General features: G+C 45.5%; 1 protein-coding gene across 2 annotated transcripts in view; it reads right to left on the reverse strand.

Moving 5' to 3' along the window:
• Window positions 1-3,535: 3,535 nt before the first annotated feature.
• The window catches only part of PPP1R42 (protein phosphatase 1 regulatory subunit 42), a 51,687-nt gene continuing 31,142 nt past the window's right edge, over window positions 3,536-24,080 (reverse strand). Inside the window, exons 7-9 of one of the 2 annotated variants that reach the window (XM_068234816.1) lie at window positions 23,384-23,512; window positions 21,844-22,015; window positions 3,536-5,519 (exon numbers count right to left, since the gene is read on the reverse strand). In XM_068234816.1, coding sequence (XP_068090917.1) covers window positions 5,423-5,519; window positions 21,844-22,015; window positions 23,384-23,512 — 398 coding nt within the window. In that variant the 3' untranslated portion in view covers window positions 3,536-5,422. The remainder of the gene's footprint in view (window positions 5,520-21,843; window positions 22,016-23,383; window positions 23,513-24,080) is intronic. The other variant, XM_068234817.1, reaches the window with a different exon arrangement.

A 24,080-nucleotide genomic window follows, 5' to 3' on the forward strand; every position in this document is an offset into this window, starting at 1 on the left:
GGACCGCGCACGAACGCGTGCACTGTTGCGAATGAGTGCGGGGTACGCGTTCAGCTAGCGTTTGTTGTTTTCCTTGTCTTTCTCATTGTATGATTTGCTGTGCCTTTGCTATCCTCGTATTCTGTTCTGATCTGCCTTGTGTCACGTCTGGCGATCGCACCTCTCGCGATCGCGTTCCTGTTTCATATCTGCTGTTGTGTGTGCCCTGTCGCGGGGTGGCGACTAGGTTGGCGCACACACATACAACCTGTCCCTTTGCTCGTCTCATTCGCAATCACCTCTCTTGCGATTGCGTTCTGCGCTTCGTACAATTCCTGTCTGGCATTTGTGGAGGTACAGAGGATTGGTTCCTCTGCACTCCCCAGCGCCATCTGCCGACAGGAATTTTCCCTCTACAAGTGCATAGCACCGTTTGCTGGGTGCCTGCAAATATACGCTTGTGGAGGATTTCCGCCGTGTCAGCGCACGCGTTGTGCGCTGATCACGGAGAAAGTTCCACAATCGTTACAGAATTCCAATAAAATTGATTCACGTTTGTGGCAGTAATATGACAAAATGTGGAAAACTTCAAGGGGGCCGAATACTTTTGCAAACCACTGTACATACTATACACTGAAAAACAAAGTTTTTAACAATGTCCTGCTATGGAGAAAAAATGCATTACAGCGCAACGCAACCAAGCACAAAGGGCCCTTACAATAGGTAGTAAAACTGGTAGGTTTTGGACTAGTCCATCCCCTCATGGGGAATTCTCAGTATTTATTGGTTAAAAACACTCCCTGGAAAGGATCTCTAAAAAGATGCCACCAGCCTCCCTACTGATATATACACTCTTTTGGTAGTTGGACTGCCAATGAGAATCCCCCATGAACATCAGAGGGCAATATAATAGCTTGGCGGATGAGATTTTTGTCCCTAGGCCTTCTCAAAGGACATGATCTGCGCATGGAGGAAAAACGTTTTAGCCATTTATTTAGGAAAGGGTTCTTTACAGTAAGAGTGATTAAAATGTGGAATGCATTGCCACAGGAAGTCGTTATGGCAAACTCTATACCTGCATTTAAAGGGGGCTTAGATGCTTTCCTTGCGTTGAAAGACATCCATGGCTACAATTACTAGGTAATGCCTAATAATGTTGATCCAGGGATTTTATCTGATTGCCATCTGGAGTCGGGAAATAATTTTTTTTCCCTTTTGGGGCTAATTGGACCATGCCTTGTAAGGGTTTTTTCGCCTTCCTCTGGATCAACAGGGATATGTGAGGGAGCAGGCTGGTGTTGTACTTTATACTGGTTGAACTCGATGGACGTATGTCTTTTTTCAACCAAAATAACTATGTAACAGATGGACTTGTCCAAAACGTGTCAGATTTTTGCTACCTACAGTAAGAGACATAGGGAAAAGTGATTTCAAATGCATTTACTCTGGGAAAGAAAATTATTTTTTATGTGTATGTATTTTAAATTTTACTTTTTGTGTGATAATAATCCTTAAATGGCTTTACCTGTTCATAAGACAGTAGCTTTTGAAGCACTTGTTTAGCCTTCCGTTTTTATTGCATCTAGTAGTAAACTTGCATTAAGACTATATCCTGTAACTTCTCTTCCACTCATGACCACACCTGAGGATCTGAGAGCAGGGGGAGTAACCTCTCATTTACACTCTCATCAGGACTCTGCATAGATAAGGCAGGAGGGAGGCACTCAGGGAGGGGACTGAGCCGCCTTTCCATCATCAGGCGCCTGTAGGCACGTGCCTACATTGCCTTATGGTAAATCCAGCCCTGGAGCTACTGCGCAGGTGATATTGCGCCTGCACGGTGTGGCCCAGCTCGTACACAGAAGAGAGAGTGGCCACACAAACCTAAGCAACAAGCCCTTGCTGAATAGGTCCAGAGGGTCCCAGCACTGGAATGGCAAGCTCAAAATGGGATGGAAGAATCCTCCAGATTACCCAGAGGCTTCCCTATACTGAGGTCAGCATCAAACTTTTTGTCCAATGGTTTTAGCCGTGGCAAATAATTGGTATTACACAATATTAAAGGGGCACTATGGCGAAAAATTGTAAAATTTAAAAGATGTGCAAACATAGACAAATAAGTGTTTTTTTACAGAGTAAAATGAGCCATAAATTACTTTTCTCCTATGTTGCTGTCACTTACAGTAGGTAGTAGAAATCTCACAGAAGTAACAGGTTTTGGACTAGTCCATCTCTTCATAGGGGATTCTCAGCAAGGCTTTTATTCTTTATAAAGATATTCCCTAAAAAGTATTTAAACAATGATGTTGGCCAGCTTCCCTGCTCGCTACACAGTTTTATGGCAGTTGGACAGAGCAGCTGCCGTTCACTAAGTGCTTTTGAAAATAAATAAATCCCTGAAATTCCCCTATGAAGAGATGGACTAGTCCAAAACCTTTCTCTTCTGTCAGATTTCCACTACCTACTGTAAGTGACAGCAACATAGGAGAAAAGTAATTTATGGCTCATTTTACTCTGGAAAAACGTACTTCTTATTTGTCTATGTTTGCACATATTTGAAATTTTTTTTGCCATAGTGCCCCTTTAAAGCTAATGAAATGGTTAACTTTTTCCAATCTTTGTTATTGTGTACTATGCATCTGTCCATAGCAGGCAGGGATAGTTTTTGTTTATTTTTTTACACAGTGCTAGAGAATCCACATAACATTAAATTAATTTGTGTCAACACAAATTTAAGTTTCTCAGTTGTTTCAAACATCTCTGAATTTACATTCATGACAAGATACCACACTTCTCCTAAAGGGGGCATTGAAGGCAAGATCTGAATTTAGAACTATCCCCTTTAGAGTCTATTAAACTCAGAACTGGACAAGGCAAATTCTAATTGCAATTAGGATGACAGGTAAATATAAACAGGGTATAGAAACACAGAGGTGGACAGAATATCTGTCTCATGGACCAAATATGATTGCTACTCTGGGAAGGCCACAAAGGCCCGGGCCTTGCGCCACTGTAGCCCAAGGTAAGAGGGGCAGCTGGACATAGATAATGGGTTCCTACATATGGAGGAGGAGACTGCAAATGGGGAACTACACATGGAAGAGGGGTGCTGCAGGGCCGGTTCTAGGCTTTTTGCCGCCTGAGGCAAACTTGTAAGGATGCTGCCCCCCCTCCCCATAGGTAGAATAATTGCCCCCAGTATAGGTAACCTGGAGGGGGTAGCAGTCAGGAAATGGAGGCAGCAGGCACAGCGGCGGGGAGGCAGGTCGGACCACCCCTCCCTCACCTGGGTCTCCCCATCCACTCTCCCCCTTCAGGTATTTGTGCATCGATGTGTCAGCAGCGGGCAGGGAAAGTAATTACTCACCTATTCCTTCCGCATTCCAGCATGCGTACCACTGCTCGTCACTTCCTGTAATGCCGCCATTACAGGAAGTGATGAGCAGTGGCACCTGGAGGGTGAGAGTGGACGGGGGGTACCCAGGTGAGGGAGGGGGGTCTGACGCCCTCTCCCCGTTGCTGTGCCCACTGCCCCACCTTCCTGGCTGCTACCGCCTCCAGCTCGGCGCCCCCCAACCCACGGCCAGGTGGGCGTCGCCCTCGACTTCCGCTGCCTGAGAAGCCGGCCTTGCGGGCGGCCCGGGGATGCTGTTCATGGGCATTACATATACATGTACAAGGAAAGGGATTAACAAGAAGGTTGGCCTAGGGGCACTAAAAGTATAAATCTGGCCTTGTTGCCATTACATAAAGCCTCATGCGATTCCAACATCAAAACAGTGCAGTCTATGCACTTCTACTGTCCCTGCAGATCGCATAACTGTACGTTGCTCAAAAAGCAATCAGCAACGCACGAGTGGGGAAGGTCTAGCCTAAGTTGTGGAGCAAATGTAAGAGCTCATCTGGTAACACAAAACTATTCAGGCAACAGAGCTCTTAAAATGTACCTGAGGTGTAAAAAAGTTAAAAAAGTAAATACTTACCTAAGAAGAGGTAAGCCTCTATATCCTAGTACAGAGGATTCCCATGCCGTTCTCTGGTCCTGTCGCTGAGCATGGACCCCTAAAAGATTACCGACAGGCTTGTCAGTAATCATATCAGGCCGTTCTCCTCTTCAGGCATGAGCGCGGCCGTACTGCACTTGTGCTCTGTGCAGGTGCGGCAATGCTTGTGCAGGTGCAGTGTGGTCATGTTGTGCCAGAAGAGGAGCACGGCCCCAATGTTGAGGAGGGTCCCGGCGAGCAGGAGATCGAAGGACAGTGTTGGAAACTTCTTAAGCAGGGGTAGGGAACCTAAGGCTCGGGAGCCAGATGTGACTCTTTTGATGGCTGCATCTGGCTCACAGACAAATCAGTAGGGGTTGATTCACTAAGCTACACTGCTCAAGCAACACAGCTTAGTGTGGCAGCGCAAGTAAAATTTTCAAAGTAGACATGCTACTGTTGTAGCATGCACTACTAACTTACTCACACTCCCCTCAAAACTAACGGCCACTCCAATTGTCCCACCCTGGACCCTGTCAGGTCCAGAGACTTTGTAGGATGAAATCCCCGCACTTTGATTGGTCCAATAGGCTGCCTGTCACTTGACAGGCAGCCTATTGGGCCAAAGTGCGGGGATCTCTTGCTAAAAAGTGAATCAACCCCCAAGTCACCTAGCTATTTGTACAAGCTGTTAATCTGTATTTATCCTGTCTGGCTCTCGGGGAAATTGCCAATGTTGCTGAAACTCAAAAGAAGCTGAAGACGTGTCTGACACTTCCGTTGCCCGGAGGATCAACTGTGTACACATCACCATGGCCACAGGGACATGAGCCCTCTGCTGCGAATGCGCACTGTCCCAGTTTGAAACATATTGTATGGTTCTCACAGAATTACATTTTAAAGTATGTGGCGTTTATGGCTCTCAGCCAAAAAGGTTCCTGACCCCTGCTCTAAAGGATCCAGAGGCTTTCCTCTCCTTAGGTAAGTGTTTGCTTTTTAAATATATTTAGGCCTCGGGTTCTCTTTAAGCCTGTATGACTAGTTGCAGAGCTGTCGGCAAGCACATTCACACAGTGGGTTTTGTAATTTGACATGCTCTGTTCCATAGGCATTGCTTGCCATTTACGTTTTATTCTCTCGGAGTGTTCTGAGAATTTGACTCGTTCAGTTTAGGGGTAAGTTGGAATATAAATGACCTAGAGGGGACAGATAAATAATGTAGCTGCTAGTAACTGTGTATTCATTTTGCATACATAATACAAAAGAAAGGCATTATTTACTAAACAAAGTATTGTATCTGTAGCACTGAATCTGTATTTGCCTCAATGACCTTTCTTATTCTTAGTAAAGTTTTTTTTATGTCTAAGATGACTCTTTTAATAAATTTCGATCAGTCAGAAATGCAGTCAATGTGTTAGCTGGCTGCCCTATTCCATACATAGAATAAGATGGTCCATTTCCTATAGTGTGGGTGCGCATAGCATTTGGCTGCGTAGGTGCGCTCCATAAACATCTTGTCCAGGCAGTGAGCTTGCAGAATCCTTTACTGCTAATTGTCTGTAATGACAAAACAAACCACAACATTACACACATAATTACACGGCCCAGACTGAAACAATAAGCAGACAAAACGAGGCTAATGACAAATCGGCATTGCTCAGATACCCTCAGATTAATCTTTCCTACAATGCATGTCAAGGGTTCTGGAAGGCATGAATTATTATTGAATAGAACTTAACAGACAGGTCTTGGCAAGTAATGATTCATAGTCCTCATCTGTCACTGAAGGAATGAACTCGTAGCTGTACCTGGGTTAACTAAAATGTCTACTTATATGCATCCACTGCAATTGTACAGAGTTACAGTGTGAGAAATAACTATTTGACCCCCTGCTAAATTTGTACATCTGTGTCACTTTACTCTCTCACCTCCTTCACCACATTACTATCCCACCCTAGCTACTTTGCTCTCTTTTCTCCTCCACCACACAGCTTCCCCCCCTCCCCCTCCCCCCCCCCCCCCCCCCCCCCCCCACTACATTGCCAACCCTCCCACTCCCGCCACTTTGCCCTCTCTCTCACACTTTGCTTTCTCTCCCCTCCACCAGTTTACCCTCTCATACCTTTTCCACTTTGCTCTTTCTCTCTTCTCTTCCACCACTTCACTTACTCTCTCTTCCCCTCCGCTCCTGCCTTGCTTCTTACTGGATTACAACCACTCTAATCTGAGCACAACCCTTATCATCTTTGCCATACCCCCAAATTCTGCTGCTGTACCACTTCAATTGTGTGGGCTCTGCAGAGGAGAAGGAGTACCCACGTAGAGAAATAATGTGTGCCACAACATGGCTTATTCAAATATGTGGGCAGAAATGTAATTTGACTACTTCAGTTCCGCCTGTAAACCAGAAACTTACTTTTTTTTTTTTTTACATACGTCAGTAGGGGGAAGCCGTTGGATGCTCCAGAGGTTTCCCTGATCCTCCACTGCTAGCCAAGATCTTTGTAGCTGCGATCCCCTCGGTGTACGCGCGGCAGCTCTTGCGCAGACACCATTGAGTTCATGCCTGCGCAGCAGAACAGATCCGCTTGAGCACAGAGGAAAAAAAGCCACTCATGAGCAACTCCATGCTACTGCACAGGCCCACGTCGTGGCTGCATTTGTACACAAAGGAGCACAGCTGCAAGAAATCTTTGGCCCTCCTCACCATTTTTTTGGCCCCTGAGAGCTTCAAATGTGCATCATTGTATGTAGTAAAGGAATGACAGCACACTGCCTTACCATCCCACCTAAAGGTACACACTGGTGACCGTATTTTTGATTGGAACATTGTCAGTTTGAGCTGGGGTACAACCAAAATCCATGTGACCCCGCAGGGAAATTAGCTTGGGGCCCTCTCCTTGGATCCATACCCCATATGTGGCTCGTAAAATCAACCACATTGTCGCCCCACATTACCGAGTAGTGCAGCGTTACAGTGTAAATTGTCCTGCTGCCGCACTGCTTCATATCTCTTCTGTTAGTCCTGACAGGTACACGCTCTATGCTTGCATACCTTCAGCTACCGATCACGTGACATGCATTGGGAGCCAGAAGTATGCTATGCAGCACAGAGCATGTGGCTGTCAGGAAGAACAGAGGAAACATAAGGCAGCAGAGGAGCAGGTAAATATTAAACTGCTCCACTGCGCTGCTCTGCAGAAGGGGGAGGAGCAGGTACGTATAGCCCCTGGTCACGGCTGCTATAGTTAAAGAGACTCCGTAGCAAAAATTGCATCCTGTTTTTTATCATCCTACAAGTTCCAAAAGCTATTTCAATGTGTTCTGGCTTATTGCAGCACTTTCTACTATCACAGTCTCTGTAATAAATCAATGTATCTTTCCCCTGTCAGACTTGTCGGCCTGTGTCTGGAAGGCTGCCAAGTTCTTCAGTGTTGTGGTTCTGCTATGAACTCCCCCTTCCAGGCCCCTCTATGCACACTGCCTGTGTATTATTTAGATTAGGGCAGCTTCTCTCTTATCTTTTACAAGCTGGATAAATCTTCCTCTGAGCTGGCTGAGCTTTCACATACTGGGGAATTACAGACAAGGGCAAAGCTGTTTGCAGGAAGAAAAGAGCAGCCTGAAACTTCAGTGCATGAGAGATGCAGGGGGAAAGAAACACACAAATGATCTCTTGAGATTCAAAAGGAAGGGTGTATACAGCCTGCTTGTGTATGTATGTATTTTCTATGTGTGGACATACTGTACATCAACCTACTTCCTGTTTTGGTGGCCATTTTGTTTGTTTATAAACAAACTTTTTAAAACTGTTTTTAACCACTTTTAATGCGGCGAGGAGCGGCGAAATTGTGACAGAGGGTAATAGGAGATGTCCCCTAACGCACTGGTATGTTTACTTTTGTGTGATTTTAACAATACAGATTCTCTTTAAGCCCTTTAATTTCAGACTGTTAAATAAATGTTAAATCTTAATAAACAATTTGGCCCATGACTTTAGACGTTTAGAGGATCCCAGTGCAGCACAGGGAGGGCATAGGGAGACCAGGGATGACCTCTGGACTAGTGTTGCAAATGAGACAGCTGTGACCGTGGGAGAGAGAGAATTAACTTACCCATGCAGCTGTCTGATCCGATGCGTCCCATGTTGCGTTCACGCCATTCCTACGATTCCTCCGTCAACCCAGGAGGGAAGAAGCGCGAGAGTGACGTGGAGCGCGACATGAGACGCAACGAGGGAAGCACTGGATCAGACGACTGCATGGGTGAGTTAACCCTCTTCTCCCCCGTGGTCACAGATATCTCACGTAAATTATGATGCCGAGTAGCTATAGGTACGTAGCACTCGTTAAAACAAAACTAGTCTAGAGGTCTTCCCCAGTCTCTATATACCTTCCTGCATTGCGCTGGGATCCTCTAAACATCTAAAAGTCGTAGACCAAATTGTTTATTAACAGGTAGCGACTGAACGAAGATTACCAAGGCCGAAAGCAGGCGAACAAAGCCACCCAAGAGGATGGCAAGGGAGGCAATGGGCTGGAGGAAGCCCCAGGTAAGTATCAATTCTTTTACACCCCTTGTCTCAGGTTACCTTTAAGACCATCCTAGTCACTGGTGTGTACATTTGTGTGATTTGTAAAAATAACTCCTCCAAGTCAGCCTGACAATGAATGATTGAATGAGCAGCATAAATAATACATTGCACTAGTTATGTGTACAGAACTCGGAAGCTGATGACCCGTATAATGGAAATTGCAGTAGCAAAATTATTTTCACTCCAGTCTTATTAAAAATAGCATAACTCGTCAGTAAAATTTTCATCTGCATTTTTTTTATGCCATGCCAGATTTCTGAAATGATTACAGTAGCACATCTCCTTGGTCTTGTTGATCTTATTTAAATATAAAAGAGGCCCAGTGTACCAAAAATACTGCATTACTGTTTCATGTTAAAACATTTATATAATGCTTGTTAATTTAATATAAACCGACGGATGCATTAGAAATGCATAATCTTATGTATAAATTCACAGTGCACGGTACAGGTTGGGTTACTAATGCAGGCTCTTGTGGTCATGTAGGGTCACAGAAGCCTGCCTCTTACAACAACATGTAAATTTATTCAATAAGATGTTTTGAGTAGCAGTACAACTATACCACAAAATGCTTGACTAAGGCATCAGAGCTCAGAAGTGATTCTGCAAAACTGGCCAGAATTTATTAAAGTGTATTTCCCGTCAGTGGCGTAGCTAAGGAGCTGCGGGGCTCTGTGTGAACTTTACACTACCGCAGGTCACTTTTGAATACTCTAGAATACTCTGCACCATAAATGCCAGGGACAGTTGCAGTGTAATGGCCCATACTCACGGGCAACTTTTCAGGCCTGTCGCTAGCACATGGGAGCGTGTGCGCGACAGGCCGGCGACAGCTCGTCGCCAGGTCCCTGCGCATACACATGGCGGAGGGACCTGGCAACTGATGCGGCGGAAGCTGTCGCTGTTGTTCCTCCCCCCGCCGGAAGCACAAGGTATTCCCTTCTTGTTGCTGTCGCTAGTCAGCATACTCACGCGGACTAGCGACAGTTGTGGTGGAGTTGCGGCGGCGACTGTCGCCAGGCGATTGACCGCGCCAATCGCCTGGCGACATCAGCGACGAGCGACGGTTCGGGATGTGCGCCTGTGTAACGCCTCATACTCACGGGCGACCTGTCGCCGCAACACGCGCGCGCTGCGTGTTGCGGCGACAATTGTAGCCCGTGAGTATGGGCCATAAAGGCTGATACCCATTACACGAATTTTGTCAATGAACATTTTTTTTTTTTTGCGATATTGCGCAACATTGTTTAACAAAGGTTTGTTAAAGGGAACCTAAACTGAGGATATGGATTTTTCCTTTGAAAATAACACCAGTTGCCTCACTCTCCTGCTGATCCTGTGTCTCTAATACTTTCAGCCACAGCCCCTGAACAAGCATTCAGATCAGGTGCTCTGACTGAAGTCAGACAGGATTAGCTGTATGCTTGTTTCAGGTGTATGATTCAGCCACTACTGCAGTCAAAGAGATCAGCAGGACTGCCAGGCAACTGGTATTGTTGAAAAGGAAACATCCATATCCTTCTCAGTTTAGGTTCCCTTTAATACTTAAAACACAGATACATAAACATACAAAAATTGTATATGCAATTCGTATTTATACATACATGTGTACACAGACAATTGGATGAATTGAAATAATAAATGCATGCATATGCATATGGTGAGTTTGTATGTAAAAAATGCCAAAGCGGTGGGGAAGGAAGTGATGTCACTGGCACACATACACCAGGGGGACAGCCTGCCTCCCTCCCTCCAGCTGGGATCCAATCGATGCTTGGCACAGCGGTTGTGTCAGGAAGCATCCTGTGATGTTTAGGGCGCATGTATGAGATGCTTTTACGCTATTATTTCCAGTAAGTGCAATGTTTTTATAGTGTTGTAAATAAAACTTGACATATTTCACTATTGCAGCACTCCTCCCACCCCCTTTTCTTCTCTATACATTAAGAAATTTACAATCTACCCCCACACCATTTAATTTTTCATAAAAATGAATGAGAAAAATCCCCCCTCAACCAACCTATTTCAAAATTTCAATTAAGAATTTCGATTACCATGTCTTTCGGATTATAATACGCTCCTGACCGTAAGACGCACCTAGGTTTAGAGGACAAAAAAACAAGGGGGGGGGGGGGGGGGGAATACATACTAAACCAGGTGCATCTATGGTGAAGGGGCACCTTGTGCATCATGCCCCCTTTGTACCTCTTGTGTCCTCCTGTGTCTGCCTCTCTCCTCCTTGTGTCCTCCTCTATGCTCCTTTGTGTCCCCCTGTGTCCCCCATGTGTCTGCCTCTGTCCTCCTTGTGTCCTTCTCTATGCCTTTTTGTGTCCCCATTGTGTCCTCCTCTATGCCCCTTTGTGACCCCTGTGTCGTCCATTTGTCCCGTGTCCTCCTCTGCATGGCCACAGTACAGGGAGTCCCCGACATAGCGGTAGGTTGGAGGTTTGTATTGGCAGGCTTTCACAAATCAGGAACTCCCTGCATTTGGACTATAAGACGCAGTGACTTTTCCCCCCAACTTTTGGGGGAGAAAAAGTGAGTCCAAAAAATACGGATTTCTCAAACTAGTAAAAAAAAAAAAAGAAAACAAGCCTTCAATATTGTTGTACAACCGATTATTCTTATGGTGCCCATACATGGTAATTTTTTTTTCATCCAATCTGACCATTTCTATGTAATATAAGGGAACTGCCTAAATTATCCTTTCAGCATATTCACTTAAAGCGGTTTAAAACCCTGACATAATATTCAATAAAAACATGTTTTCCTACTTTTTATATGCCATACAGTATCATATTTGCATTTGTGCATAAGTATTATTATTCATTTAGAAGTTATAGGTTCCCAAAAGTACAGTTTTTTTGCTTTGTGAGCTGACTTTGCATTTTATTAATAACGGGTTTTATTCATTCATGAATTCATTCATTCATTCATTCAGGCAGAAATGCTTTGACTCTCTGTCTGTGTCCACCAGCTCCTGCACATTCAGAGAATGTGTCACATTCCTCACTTGATACAATTAAGTAAACACAAGATAACATAATCTACAAGTTCAGATGCGTCCACATTTCACTGCACTGAACTTTCAAGCTCTGTGTGTAACCCTTTCAATGCTGGTCTAGTAAAAAAAAATGCTGGTTGCATGTAATATGCTGTAAATAAGGTTTTAGAGCAAAGATGAAATGCTGGGTTATATTCCACTTTAATTTACCTTTATACTACATCGAAATGGTAAGATTGGATACAAAAAATTGTATCATGTATGGGCACCATTAGTGAATTGCCATAAAATTGTATCATTACACTGTATCGTGTGTGGCTACCTTCACTGTTACAAATGGAAGTTTGGCTCAGCATAAGTATGGCACGGCAAAACTATCCCATAATGCTCAGCATGACTTGTAGCCTGTAATAAGCAAGCCAAAAGGAATGGAGGTTGCTGTGGCGACAATCCCCATGAATGTGCACAGGTATGGTCACCGCAGTAAACTCCATCCCTTCTCTTCTAGCTGCCCTTAGGCCAGAGGTCATGCTGGGTATTATGGGATGAGGTCGCAGTCAACTCCCATTTCAACTTACTATGCCTTATATGTGCTATCTTAATACCTCCTATTTCCATTCACACAATCATTTGAGTAGTTCCTACAACCTAAGTGACATTTACCCCCCCCCCCCCCCCCTTTCTGTTTCAGCATGATTATACATGAAATTACGGCATTCACCCCCATACATGGCTACACTGAGGCTACAGGCGAGACGTCATGTTTTTGTTCACCATAAGTGCCACCAGAATGTATTAATTACATTTCTGTCGTCAAAGCTGCGTGATGATGAAAACAAAGTACATGGCTCATTAATTCCATGTGCGAGACTGGCCTCTGTATGAACACACAGCTACAATGTAATACTGGCACTCTGAGAAAGGTCCTTTCTCCTGCCACATACAGCTCGGGCTTAGTCCTTTCTTCAGTACTGCCTGTCATTTACACAGTATTGCTTTCATTTATCATCACAGGTTAAATAAACACATTGTGGAGCTGTGGAAGGGCTTTTACTGATGTCACTGCCAAGTTACCTGCTACCAGCACTCCTAATAAAGCAGAGGAAGGGGCTGAATATACACCCCATTGACTTGCCACATGCCAACAGGAGCGCCTCCAACTACTTGTCACAGGATGATAGATTCACGCGGGCAGAAAGAAAACTGATTATGCTGAAGGGTACTTCCAGCTCTTATTCACAATCATGAAAGAAAAGTAGAATATTTGAATATATTCTTCCAGGTTCTGGAGACATTCCCATGCAGGCTTTGAGTTTGAGCAGTGGAGCATAAAGAAGCGGAGTTCCACATTTTCATGAGACTGAAAAATAAATCTGTCTAAAGATGAATACAGTTCTCAGTACTCATTTATATTGTGCCTTTCTCCTGGCAGACTCAAATCTCTTTAGCTGCAGCTACTAGGGCACGCTCTAGAGGCAGTAGCAGTGTTAGAGAGTCTTGCCCAATGACTCCTTACTGAATAGGTGCTGGCATACGGAACAGGAGGAGCCAAAATCTGAACCCTGGTCTCCTGTGTCAGAGGCCGAGCCCTTAAAGTGAACCAGAGATGAAACAAAGAAAAAATGTTATACATACTGGGGCTTCTTCCAGCCTCATCAGCCTGGATCGCTCCAACGCCGCCGTCATCCGCTAACCGCAGCTACAAGAACCGGGTCCCACTACTGCCGTCAGTTGGAGCCAGTCTAGCGTAAGAGAAGTGCGCTGTTTGCGTATCTCTCCAGCAGCCACCAGAGAGATACGTAGAGGGCGCACTTCTCCTGCGTAGGCTGGCTCCGATAACATCAGTGACGGGACCTGGTTCTCGTAGCTGCGGGCAGCGGAGGACGGTGGTGTGGGAGCGATCCAGGCGGATGGGGCTGAAGGAAGCCCCAGGTATGTATAAAATATTTTCTTAGTTTCATCTGTGAGTCCCTTTAGCCAGTACACCATTAGGGGCCTTTTCCACTAGAGGCGATTGCGATGCTGAATCGCAAAAGCGCAAATCGCTAGCGATTTTAACATCACTAGGGTTTGCTACACAACATAGGAATTGTGGTAGGAAATTTCCACTACCGCAATTCGTTTTTTATTAAAGCGCAATCGTGCCGCGGAGCAATTTTTGCCGCGATTTTGCTATGCTATGCAGTGCATAGCAAAATCGTAATCGCTGGGAAAAATTAGGACTTTGCTGAATCGCAATCGTTAGTGTTTAGCGCAAATGCTAGCGATTGCTAGTGGAAAAGGGCCCTTATGCAGGAAGATGGATCACAGCTGCGTCACCCGACGACCAGCGTTCCCCAATTCATCTTTCTGCCTGTGGGAACATGTGACATCACACGAAAGAGAGTTCAAACGATTGCAGCACTTTGCATGGGAGTTGTTCGGAATCTTAAAGATCTGATCTGCCGTGACAGCCATGTGTCACAAAGAATGGTAAAGCCAGTAGAAAAGATCCATACCCTCCCGGAATGTGCTGGTAAGGGGGGGAGAGGGGGATTCTGCATAGTAAACAATGGTGGGTGGGGCTACACACCAAATATACAACAAAATATAGCCATAGGAAGTGTTTCTTTTGATGCTGAAGCCAGTACATTTTACGTAAAAGTGGGGATCCTGAATAATTTACTGCATTCTACTATGTGTCATTACGGTTTCTCTTTGACCAAAACTAAAATATTTTGGCTTGAGGTACAAATTAAAAGGTGCCTGAAGTGGCCTGTAGCAAGATGAGATAAACACATAAACAAATATTACCACACATAGGTCTGATACACTAATATATACAGTATGTAATGCATGTAATGCAGAGCAATTTTATGTATGTGTTGTGTATATGATGCACATAGCACCACATACACAACACATGTGTCATTAGTATATTGTGCATTGCCCAAATATCGTAACATAAGTCACAGAAGTAACATACATGTTATGTGCATAATGAGAGTTGCGCTATGTGTGCACTGTGTTACTTGCATTACTACAGGTAAAATCACTGTGTGCTGTCTGCACACAGCAATTTTACAGTACACTAGTGAGTAAGGATCCTAGTTCTATTTTGCATATAGTGTTACTATCTGAGTACTGTACATCCCAGTTTTTTTCAGAAGTTAGACTGCAGCTCAGTCATCCTTGACCCCTGGTAAGAGGTCAGAAAATCTAGGTGTAGCTGTGACAATCTTTCATGAGAGCTGGGGTGCAACTACAGGAGAGCAGCCCATTTGACAGCAAGGGGGCCCAGAGCTGTAAGGGGCCCACAACTACTGCTTCATGCCCTCATGATCCTGATGGCCACACTTGTTTTATGACCCTTGCAGGATAGGCCAGGCGGTGAGGGTCACAAGGAGTAAGCAGGGGAAAAGATGTGAACATTGGGGGCCACACCAACATTTTTCTGGTGAGCCCCATGATTTGTAGTTGCACTTCTGCACATGGCAATTTTATGAAAATAGTGTACAGTGCATTCCACATATAGTGCAACACATTTTATGTACACAATGGACACATTGCTTCTATAACAGGGGTAGGGAACCTATGGCTCGGGAGCCAGATGTGGCTCTTTTGAGGGCTACATCTGGTTCACATACAAATCAGTAGGGATTTATTCACTAAGCTACACTGCTCAAGCAGCGCAGCTTAGTGTGGTAGTGCAAGTAAAACTTTCAAAGTAGGCACGCTATTGCTGTCGCATGCACTACTAACTTACTCGCGCTAACAGCTTGTACAATTAGCTAGCTGACTTGAGGGTTGATTCCCTTTGTAGGACGAGATCGCCGCACTTTGATTGGCCCAATCACTTGACAGGCAGCCTATTGGGCCAAAGTGCGGGGATCTCGTCCTACAAAGTGAATCAACCCCCAAGTCAGCTAGCTAATTGTACAAGCTGTTAGTCTGTATTTCTCCTGTCTGGGAAATTGCTAATGTTGCTGAAACCCAAGAGAAGCTAAAGACGTGTCTAACACTTCCCCTGCCCGGCGGATCAACTGTATACACATGACCATGGCAACAGGGACGTGAGACCTCTGCTGCGCATGTGCACTGTCCCAGTTTGTATGGCTCTCACAGAATTACATTTTAAAATATGTGGTGTTTATGGCTCTCTCAGCCAAAAAGGTTCCTGACCCCTGTTCTATAATGCACATAAGGGCTCAAACTCACTAGTAGCCTTTTCTAAGCGCTAGTGATATGAAAAAGCTCTTGCAATCCTATGGGGGATTTTTATGAAATGACATCACGCTAATGCAGTGATCTGCAAAATTGGCTCTCCAGCTGTTAAGGAACTACAAGTCCCACAATGCATTTGCCTTTATGAATCATGACACACCCATAGCATGCTACACCCGTGGCCTGGGACAACTAATTAACTCTTTTGGCTTCCAGTATCACCTCTATGCGGATGACACCCAAATCTATCTCTCAGCTCCTGACCTGTCCTCACTTCTATCCAGAGTCCTCGACTGTCTACGTGCCGTTTCTGCATTCATGTCCTCCCGCTTCCTCAAACTCAACATGACTAAAACGGAAATTGTGATTTTTCCACCATCGCTATCTACACCCCCACCAATTGCAACCATAACGATAGACAACACCCCAATAACCTCAACCACTAAGGCCCGCTGCTTGGGGGTTATACTTGACTCAGAGCTCTCCTTTAAACCTAACATTGCCTCATTAACCACCACCTGCTATTTCCAGCTCAAAAATATATTCCGTATCCGTCCCTTCCTCACACAAGAAGCCACCAAAAGGCTTGTTCATGCCTTAATTGTCTCCCGCCTAGACTACTGCAACACCCTGCTCTGTGGCCTACCAAAAAACAGGCTAGCACCTCTCCAATCCCTTCTAAATTCAGCGGCCCGCCTCATTCACCTTTCCACACGCTCTTCCGATGCAGCCCCACTGTGCCGTTCTCTCCACTGGTTACCCATTACCCAGAGGATCCAGTTCAAACTCCTGACTCTAACATACAAAGCCCTCCACGAGTTGTCTCCTCCATACATCTCCTCACTAATCTCAAGATATTGTCCCTCCCGCAACCTTCGCTCCTCCCAAGAAATTCTCCTGGCCTCTAAGCTGATCACCTCCTCTCATGCTCGCATCCAGGACTTTACACGAGCATCATCCCTTATCTGGAACTCTCTTCCACAGCCTGTACGTCATGCTCCAAACCTGGACATCTTCAAACGCACTCTTAAAACACACCTTTTCAGACAAGCTTATAACATTCTATAGCCCTTATTTAGTTCTCTGTCACAATGTAATCAGAGGCAAAGAATCACTGCCTCATCCATCCTCCACCCCCTTACCTAGTGTGTCCCCCACAACCCATTAGATTGTAAGCCCGCAAGGGCAGGGTCATCCTCCTAATGTTTACTGTTCTTGTAACAATATTTGTGCTGCTTGGAACTCTGCTGTACATTTGTTAGTTGTATCTATGTTCCTCTTGTCGTCTTATTGTGCTTTGTAAAGCGCTGCGGAATATGTTGGCGCTATATAAATAAAAAATAATAATAAAAAATAATAATTACATTAGGAAGAGCTTTTCAAATCACAAAATGCTCAGAAAAGCGCTCCGAGTGGGTTCCAGGCTTATGCTTTTGGCGTAATGTACATTTTAAAAGCAGCACATCCATTGTGTACATTTTTTCTCTATATTCCCAACAAACACTATGCTACTTATGTAAACACTGGTAAAATTGCTGTGCGCTACTCAAACATGCCAATTTTACCACTATTTATTGAATATACTCCTAGGGAGAGATAAATTAAATAGGTTATCAATACTCTGTAGAAATAAATACATTACTCAATATTGCGGGCCAATCGACCTTTCGACCATTTTATAGATTCAATAATCAGTGCCACAACATGGCCATATGATCAATGTTATGATTGATTTCCGGCTGAAATCAGTTGAATGGATGAATCAGGAATGGCAGAAAATCTCAGTTGAAAGGGCTCGATTGGGTGCACGGCGGTAACAGCATTCGATATTGTGCGGACTGATAGACCACCAAGTGTATAAGTGTGTGTGCCATGCCGGTGTGCAATGTTAAAGGCTCATCTATCTGCTGGCACAACTCCTGGCCTCCTCCGATGATCGGGGTCACATCAAGCGCATGTTTCACGTGACATTGGTGTTGTGATGTCACTATGAGCTGAGTCACTTGGTCCTGGCGCTTGTCGTGACGCCGAACACCAGAAAAGGCCAGGAGATGCATCGGTGGAGAGGTGAGCCTTTAAAAATGCACAAGGGCCTGCCCCCACGGACACTTGTGGCGGGTCAGGCATGTGGCAGGGGCGGAGCTAGGACAATTTACAATACATTTCATGGTAAAATCTATTGGAAGTCGTTGTGCAGTGTGGGGCAGACAACAGATCCCTCTCTGATCAGATTCGACATGGTCAGCTAAAGCTGCAGTGAATACCAGTAAGGGCCGGTTCACACTTGATTCAAAACATATCTGTTCAGGAAATTATTCAACCTTTTTCGCCTTTTGGACATGACTTTCTTCTCAAAAAGGCTGCTGCGCTCGTCCGAGCACTTCCGCGTGATCGTGTGCGTGCTGGGGCGCTCCCGTGCCCCCCCCCCCATTGTTCCCATTCATTAATCTAAGTCCCCGGTTGAAAAACCGACAGCTTCTGTTCAGAGGCCGCTGTCTTTCTGAAGAAAAAATCACATCCTCCTTGTAGTTCCAGTAAGCGAGCACACTCGCTCACAGGATAGGAAACAAAAACAATCACTGTGGCCATCTTGTGGCCAACTAGTAAAACTACATGCTCATACTTTTTTTTTATCACAAAAAGACACAATAAATTACATTTAAAATTAACTTTTACCTCCCACACCCAAAAATACCCAAATCAAATTTTTAACAAAAAAAAAAAAAGTAAAAATAAAAAACAAAAACATAAATAGTTACCTAAGGGTCTGAAATGTTTTAATATGCATGTGAAGAGGGTATACAGCTAATATTTTTTAAATTATAAGCTTGTAAATAGTGATGGACGAAAAACTAAAAAAATGCACCTTTATTTCCAAATAAAATATTGGCGCCATACATTGTGATAGGGACATAATTTAAATGGTGTGATAACCGGGACAAATGGGCAAATAAAATACGTGGACTTTAATTATGGTAGCATGTATTATTTTAAAGCTATAATGGCTGAAAACTGAGAAATAATGAATTTTTTTCCATTTTGTTGTTAATATTCCCGTTAAAATGCATTTAGAAAAAAATAATTCTTAGCAAAATGTACCACCCAAAGAAAGCCTAACTCAGGGGTGGGCAAACTTTTTAAGTCAAGGGCCACATTGAGTTTTGAAAATGGGCCGGAGTGCGGCAGCAAAAAAATGGGCGTGGCCATGTCCGGATGTGGGCGTGACATAGCAGGAAAGCATATTCCCCCACAAATGCTATGAGATTGGCAGCACATATTCCCCCACAAATGCTATGAGATTGGCAGCACATATTCCCCCACAAATGCTATGAGATTGGCAGCACATATTCCCCCACAAATGCTATGAGATTGGCAGCACATATTTCCCCACAAATGCTATGAGATTGGCAGCACATATTCCCCCACAAATGCTATGAGATTGGCAGCACATATTCCTCCACAAATGCTATGAGATTGGGAGCACATATTCCCCCACAAATGCTATGAGATTGGGAGCACATATTCCCCCACAAATGCTATGAGATTGGCAGCACATATTCCCCCACAAATGCTATGAGATAGGCAGCACATGTTGCAAAATGGCAGGCAAAGTAGGATTACCTTCTTCTCCTCGACCTCGATCCGACCTCCTCCTCCGCAGCAGCAGCAGCCAGGCACGTGGCGTGTCCCCTCCGCGTGTCAGCCAGCCAGCCAGCCAGATGCAGCCCAGGCAGCCACTGCCCCAGATAGGTCCCTCAGGCAAAGTCAACCAGGCTCCAGCACACCCCAGCACAGAACGCTGTCTCGATCCGACAGGCGGGCAGTGCTCAGCGAACTTACGGCAATGGCTCCAGGCGGGGGACGGAGTCAAGCAGCATGACGGAGCCACGCACCAGGGCACGCCACGGCCGCCGCCTCAGTCCCCCTGTCTGATTGTGTGCAACACGCTGCGGGGGCGGATTTACTTCAAAAGAAAAAAAAAATAATAAACAAGCTGCAGGCTTTGGCGGGCTTCGGGGGGCCGGATTGAGGATGTCCGCGGGCGGTATACGGCCCGAGGGCCGTAGTTTGCCCACCCCTGGCCTAACTGGTGACGGAAAAAGATATAGATCAATTCATGGTGATAAGTAGTGATAAAGTTATTGGCGAATGAATGGGAGGTGAAAATTGCTCGGATGCATTAGGTGAAAAACGACTGAAGGCTGAAGTGGTTAAGCTCCACTTAACGCAGGAAGTGGATCCTAAATATGTAAGTGTCTGTTCTCAATAGCCTAATTGCTGCCTCCACTTCTCCACTCCACTTCTCCAGTTTTGAACGCAATACTCGTGACGCAATACCCATACACAGCCTGGTGGCTGACAAAGACCAATGGGAATCCTTAGCAACAGGGAGAATTCTCATTGGTTCATGGTGGATTCCCTGTTGCTAGGGAGAATTGGCTTAAGCAGCTATGGAGAGCCCCATGCTCCTGCCGGCCTCCAGGCTGAATACAGATGGACCGAGCAGTGGCGGGACAGGTAAACGGTGATGTGTACGGGAAGACATGATTGACGCAGGACACGTGATCAAAGCGGACAGATAGTGAAATTGCTGCAAGCGGATGGAAAATGGACAGAACGCATCCGCCTACCATGTCTGTTTTGCATCCGCTCTAGAGTGAACCGGCATTAAAGGACTCAAGGCGGCGGCTATCTTAGGGGTGGAATCGATGTGACCTGTTCGGTGGGGTCGGGACAAGCCCTGGGGGAATGGAAAGGCCTAGAGTGACGGCGGAACGGAGCGGAGGACGCGCAGGGCGTCCTCCGTGGATTCTGCCAAGAAAAAGGTAAAGTGTCATTTTCTTCATTTTGGCCTCGGAAGTCATTTAAGAGGTTCATTTTCAGACCTGTATTTTTTACCTTTAACTACCTGCCGACCGGCTAACGTCAATGGGTGTGGCCGCGGCGGCAGCCCCAGGACTGCCTAACGCCAATTGGCATCAAGTCCCAGGGCTCTGTTTTGCAGGAGATCGCACGCAGAGTGCGCGCGCATCTCCAGCTTGGGGGCAGAGCTCCGCCCCGCCTTTAGTTTTCGAGCGACGATTGCCGATCGGGAGACTGTTAGATGGCAAAACCGCCGTCTTTACATATAGTACAGCGCTGCGATCAGCAGCAGCGCTGTACTGGGGACAGCCGTGTGACACGGCTGTCCCCCTGGGGGACAAGAGAGTGATCGGCTCTCATAGGCAGAAGCCTATAACAGCCAATCGCATGATTGGCCGGCTGGGGGGAGGGAGGGAATTGATTTAAAAAAAAAAAAAAAAAAACAGAAATAGTAAAAAACATAAAAAAAATATGAACATAAATATTTATTGAAAAAAAAAAAAACACAAGGGGGGCGACAGAGAGCTCTGTTGGTGGGGAGAAAAGGGGAGGGGGGAAATCACTTGTGCGCCGTATTGTGCGGTGAAATGGGTTACTCAGGCAGGAAAGTCCAGGGGGCGTGGGTAGGGGCGCCAAGCTGGAGGGGGAAGTGGGCAGGAAGGGGGTATTGGGCACAGCGGCGGGGAGGGGGGGGTCGGACCCCCCCTGCCTCACTTGGGTCTGCCAATCTGCACTCCCCCTCTAGCTTTTAAGTCCAGCAGCAGCATATTATTACAAGGCAGCGGGCCGGGCTGACTCACCTCTTCCGCATTCCAGCTTGCGTTCCACTCTCGTCACTTCACGCAATGCCGTCCACTTACAATACAGTGGGCGGCATTGCAGGAAATGACGACAGTGAAACGCGGAAGAGGTGAGTCAGCCCCGCCCATTGCCTCGTTTTAATACGCTGCTGCTGCACTTAAAAGCTAGAGGGGGAACGCAGATCAGGGGACCCAGGTAAGGGAGGGGGGGTCCGACCCCCCTCCCTGCCGCTGTGCCCAATACCCCCTTCCTCCCCGCCCCCCCTCCAGCTCGGTGGCCCCCCCACCCACGGCTGGGGGGGGAGGTGGGGCGACGGTTTCTCACAAGTTTGTCTCAGGCGGCAAAAAGTCTAGAACCGGCCCTGGTACCTGGCATTACATTACTGTTGTATCAGAATTATAATGGAATGGGCTCACCGTATGCCTTCACTGATGTCAATTATTTTCTTGGTTGTAAATCTATGCACTTGATCTTGTTTACGATCACATTGTAACTGAGCCATAAAGATATGCTTGACTTTCCCCTTGCTGAAATAGTTGCTGTGTTGATACTGGGCAGGCAGAAGAGGGCTAGGATGCTCTAGATTATCTGTTCCACAAAAAAATATATACACAACATGGCTGCATTAAGTTCTATTTTTATTATGCCCAGTAATACTTTAAATATATATATTCAGCACTCTGCAAAGTACCAAAAAGTAGGTGTTAAAATACTGTAAAAATGATTTTGAGTATTTCCTTGCTTGCTGACTTGAAAGGCATTTTATTGACAAGTTGTAAAAATATCACCAAAGATAAAACTCAGGAGAAAAAGTTAATTGCATATGGGTCTATGAGCCATACAATCATTTAGGCTACTTTCACACTGGTACATTGTGGTGTGTTGTGATGGACAACATAATCGCATAGAATACACAATGCGATTATATTGTAATGGTACATAAACTCTGAATGATCACAGTAAATAGCGTGGGAGTCTACAGGGACAATAGTCCACGATGGGATGCGCCATGACGGTCGCGATCGCTGCACATCGCTTAACATCGTTTAAGTAGGTTTAGTTAAACGATGTCACATGTTCTTGCGAAAATAATTGCTCGTCGCAAAAAAATGCGTGTTGCTTGGGTCAGGTGTACACCACATGTACTGCCCCTATGTGGTGGTGTGAGATTAGCTTGAGCCAATCAAGCCCAGTAGCTGCTGGCTAATTAAAGGATACCCGAACTGACATGTGACATGATGAGATAGACATGTGTATGTACAGTGCCTAGCACACAAATAATTATGCTGTGTTCCTTTTTCTTTCTCTGTCTGAAAGAGTTAAATATCAGGTTTGTAAGTGGCTGACTCAGTCCTGGCTCAGACAGGAAGTGACTACAGTGTGACCCTCACTGATAAGAAATTCCAACTATAAAACACTTTCCTAGCAGAAAATGGCTTCTGCGAGCAAGAAAGAGATAAAAATGGGAATTTCTTATCAGTGAGGGTCACACTGTAGTCACTTCCTGTCTGAGTCAGCCACTTACATACCTGATATTTAACTGTTTCAGACAGAATAAGAAAAAAAGGAACACAGCATACTGTAGTTATTTGTGTGCTAGGCACTGTACATACACATGTCTATCTCATTATGTCACATTTCAGTTCGGGTATCCTTTAACTCACTTTCAAGTCAGCTGAAATTTTCATGTAAAGTTGGACTTGACGCTCATTTCCGGTGGTGATGGGGATTAGCCACGTACAATGAGGGCTGTAGCTTGAAGAACACCTCAGAAATGCAATGTATGTGGAATGAATCACAAGATCATAGCATGATGTGGAAAGGAGACAAGAATAGGCGAACTGAGTGGAAGCTAAAATGACCACTGATAGGTCATACAATGGGAAAGAATGCATAATGCAGGAGGCACAAATACAAGTGACATCAGAGTTTAGCATCATTTCATATTCAACATACATAACTGGTGGTAAACGAGCTGTCTCTCCAGGTTCTCCTCTCTGCTCTTCTTCCTGGCATCTTTGGAGGCTTTCCAGTTAATTAAGAACTGTCTGGCTGTTTCTTTTATCTCTTTACCATCCAGGATTCCTGTTAGAAAGAGACTTGGTCATGACCATGATAGCAGGGACAAGTCTGTAAAGCCTTACACAGCGGTTTAGCTATATATGCATGGGCAATAATTGTCACCCCCAGGGCACGAGCTCATAAAGATGCATCCTTCAGCTACAGCCAGGCAACGGCTATGGGGGGGGGGGGGGGGGGGGGGCTTTAGGGTTGCACATAATGGATTGGCTTGTGGTAGGTCAGGGTAAGGGGGGGGACAATAAGCTTGCTGATTTCAGATTGCTGTTGTCCAACCTGACTGTTTATGATCAGGTGGCCCATGTCTGTGCACGGAGAACAGGAAGTGGCTGATAATTACAGATGGGACACAGAAGCATGTTCCCTGCTGCATGACATGCCTCTGTGTCCCCCTGCGCCGCTCTCTTTCCCCAACAGCGCCACGCTAACCCCTTCCCTGAAATTGCAGACATGCAGCATATCGACAATTTTGGGGGGAAGGCTGTGTTTTATTCAGGAGAGGCACTCTGCTATATGCCCACTGGGGGCATTCCTGAATTGCTTCCCCAGCTGCCATTGGGCAGCTCTGCTTCTG

Source organism: Hyperolius riggenbachi, chromosome 5, assembly GCF_040937935.1.
Source record: "Hyperolius riggenbachi isolate aHypRig1 chromosome 5, aHypRig1.pri, whole genome shotgun sequence".
Lineage (NCBI taxonomy): Eukaryota > Metazoa > Chordata > Amphibia > Anura > Hyperoliidae > Hyperolius > Hyperolius riggenbachi.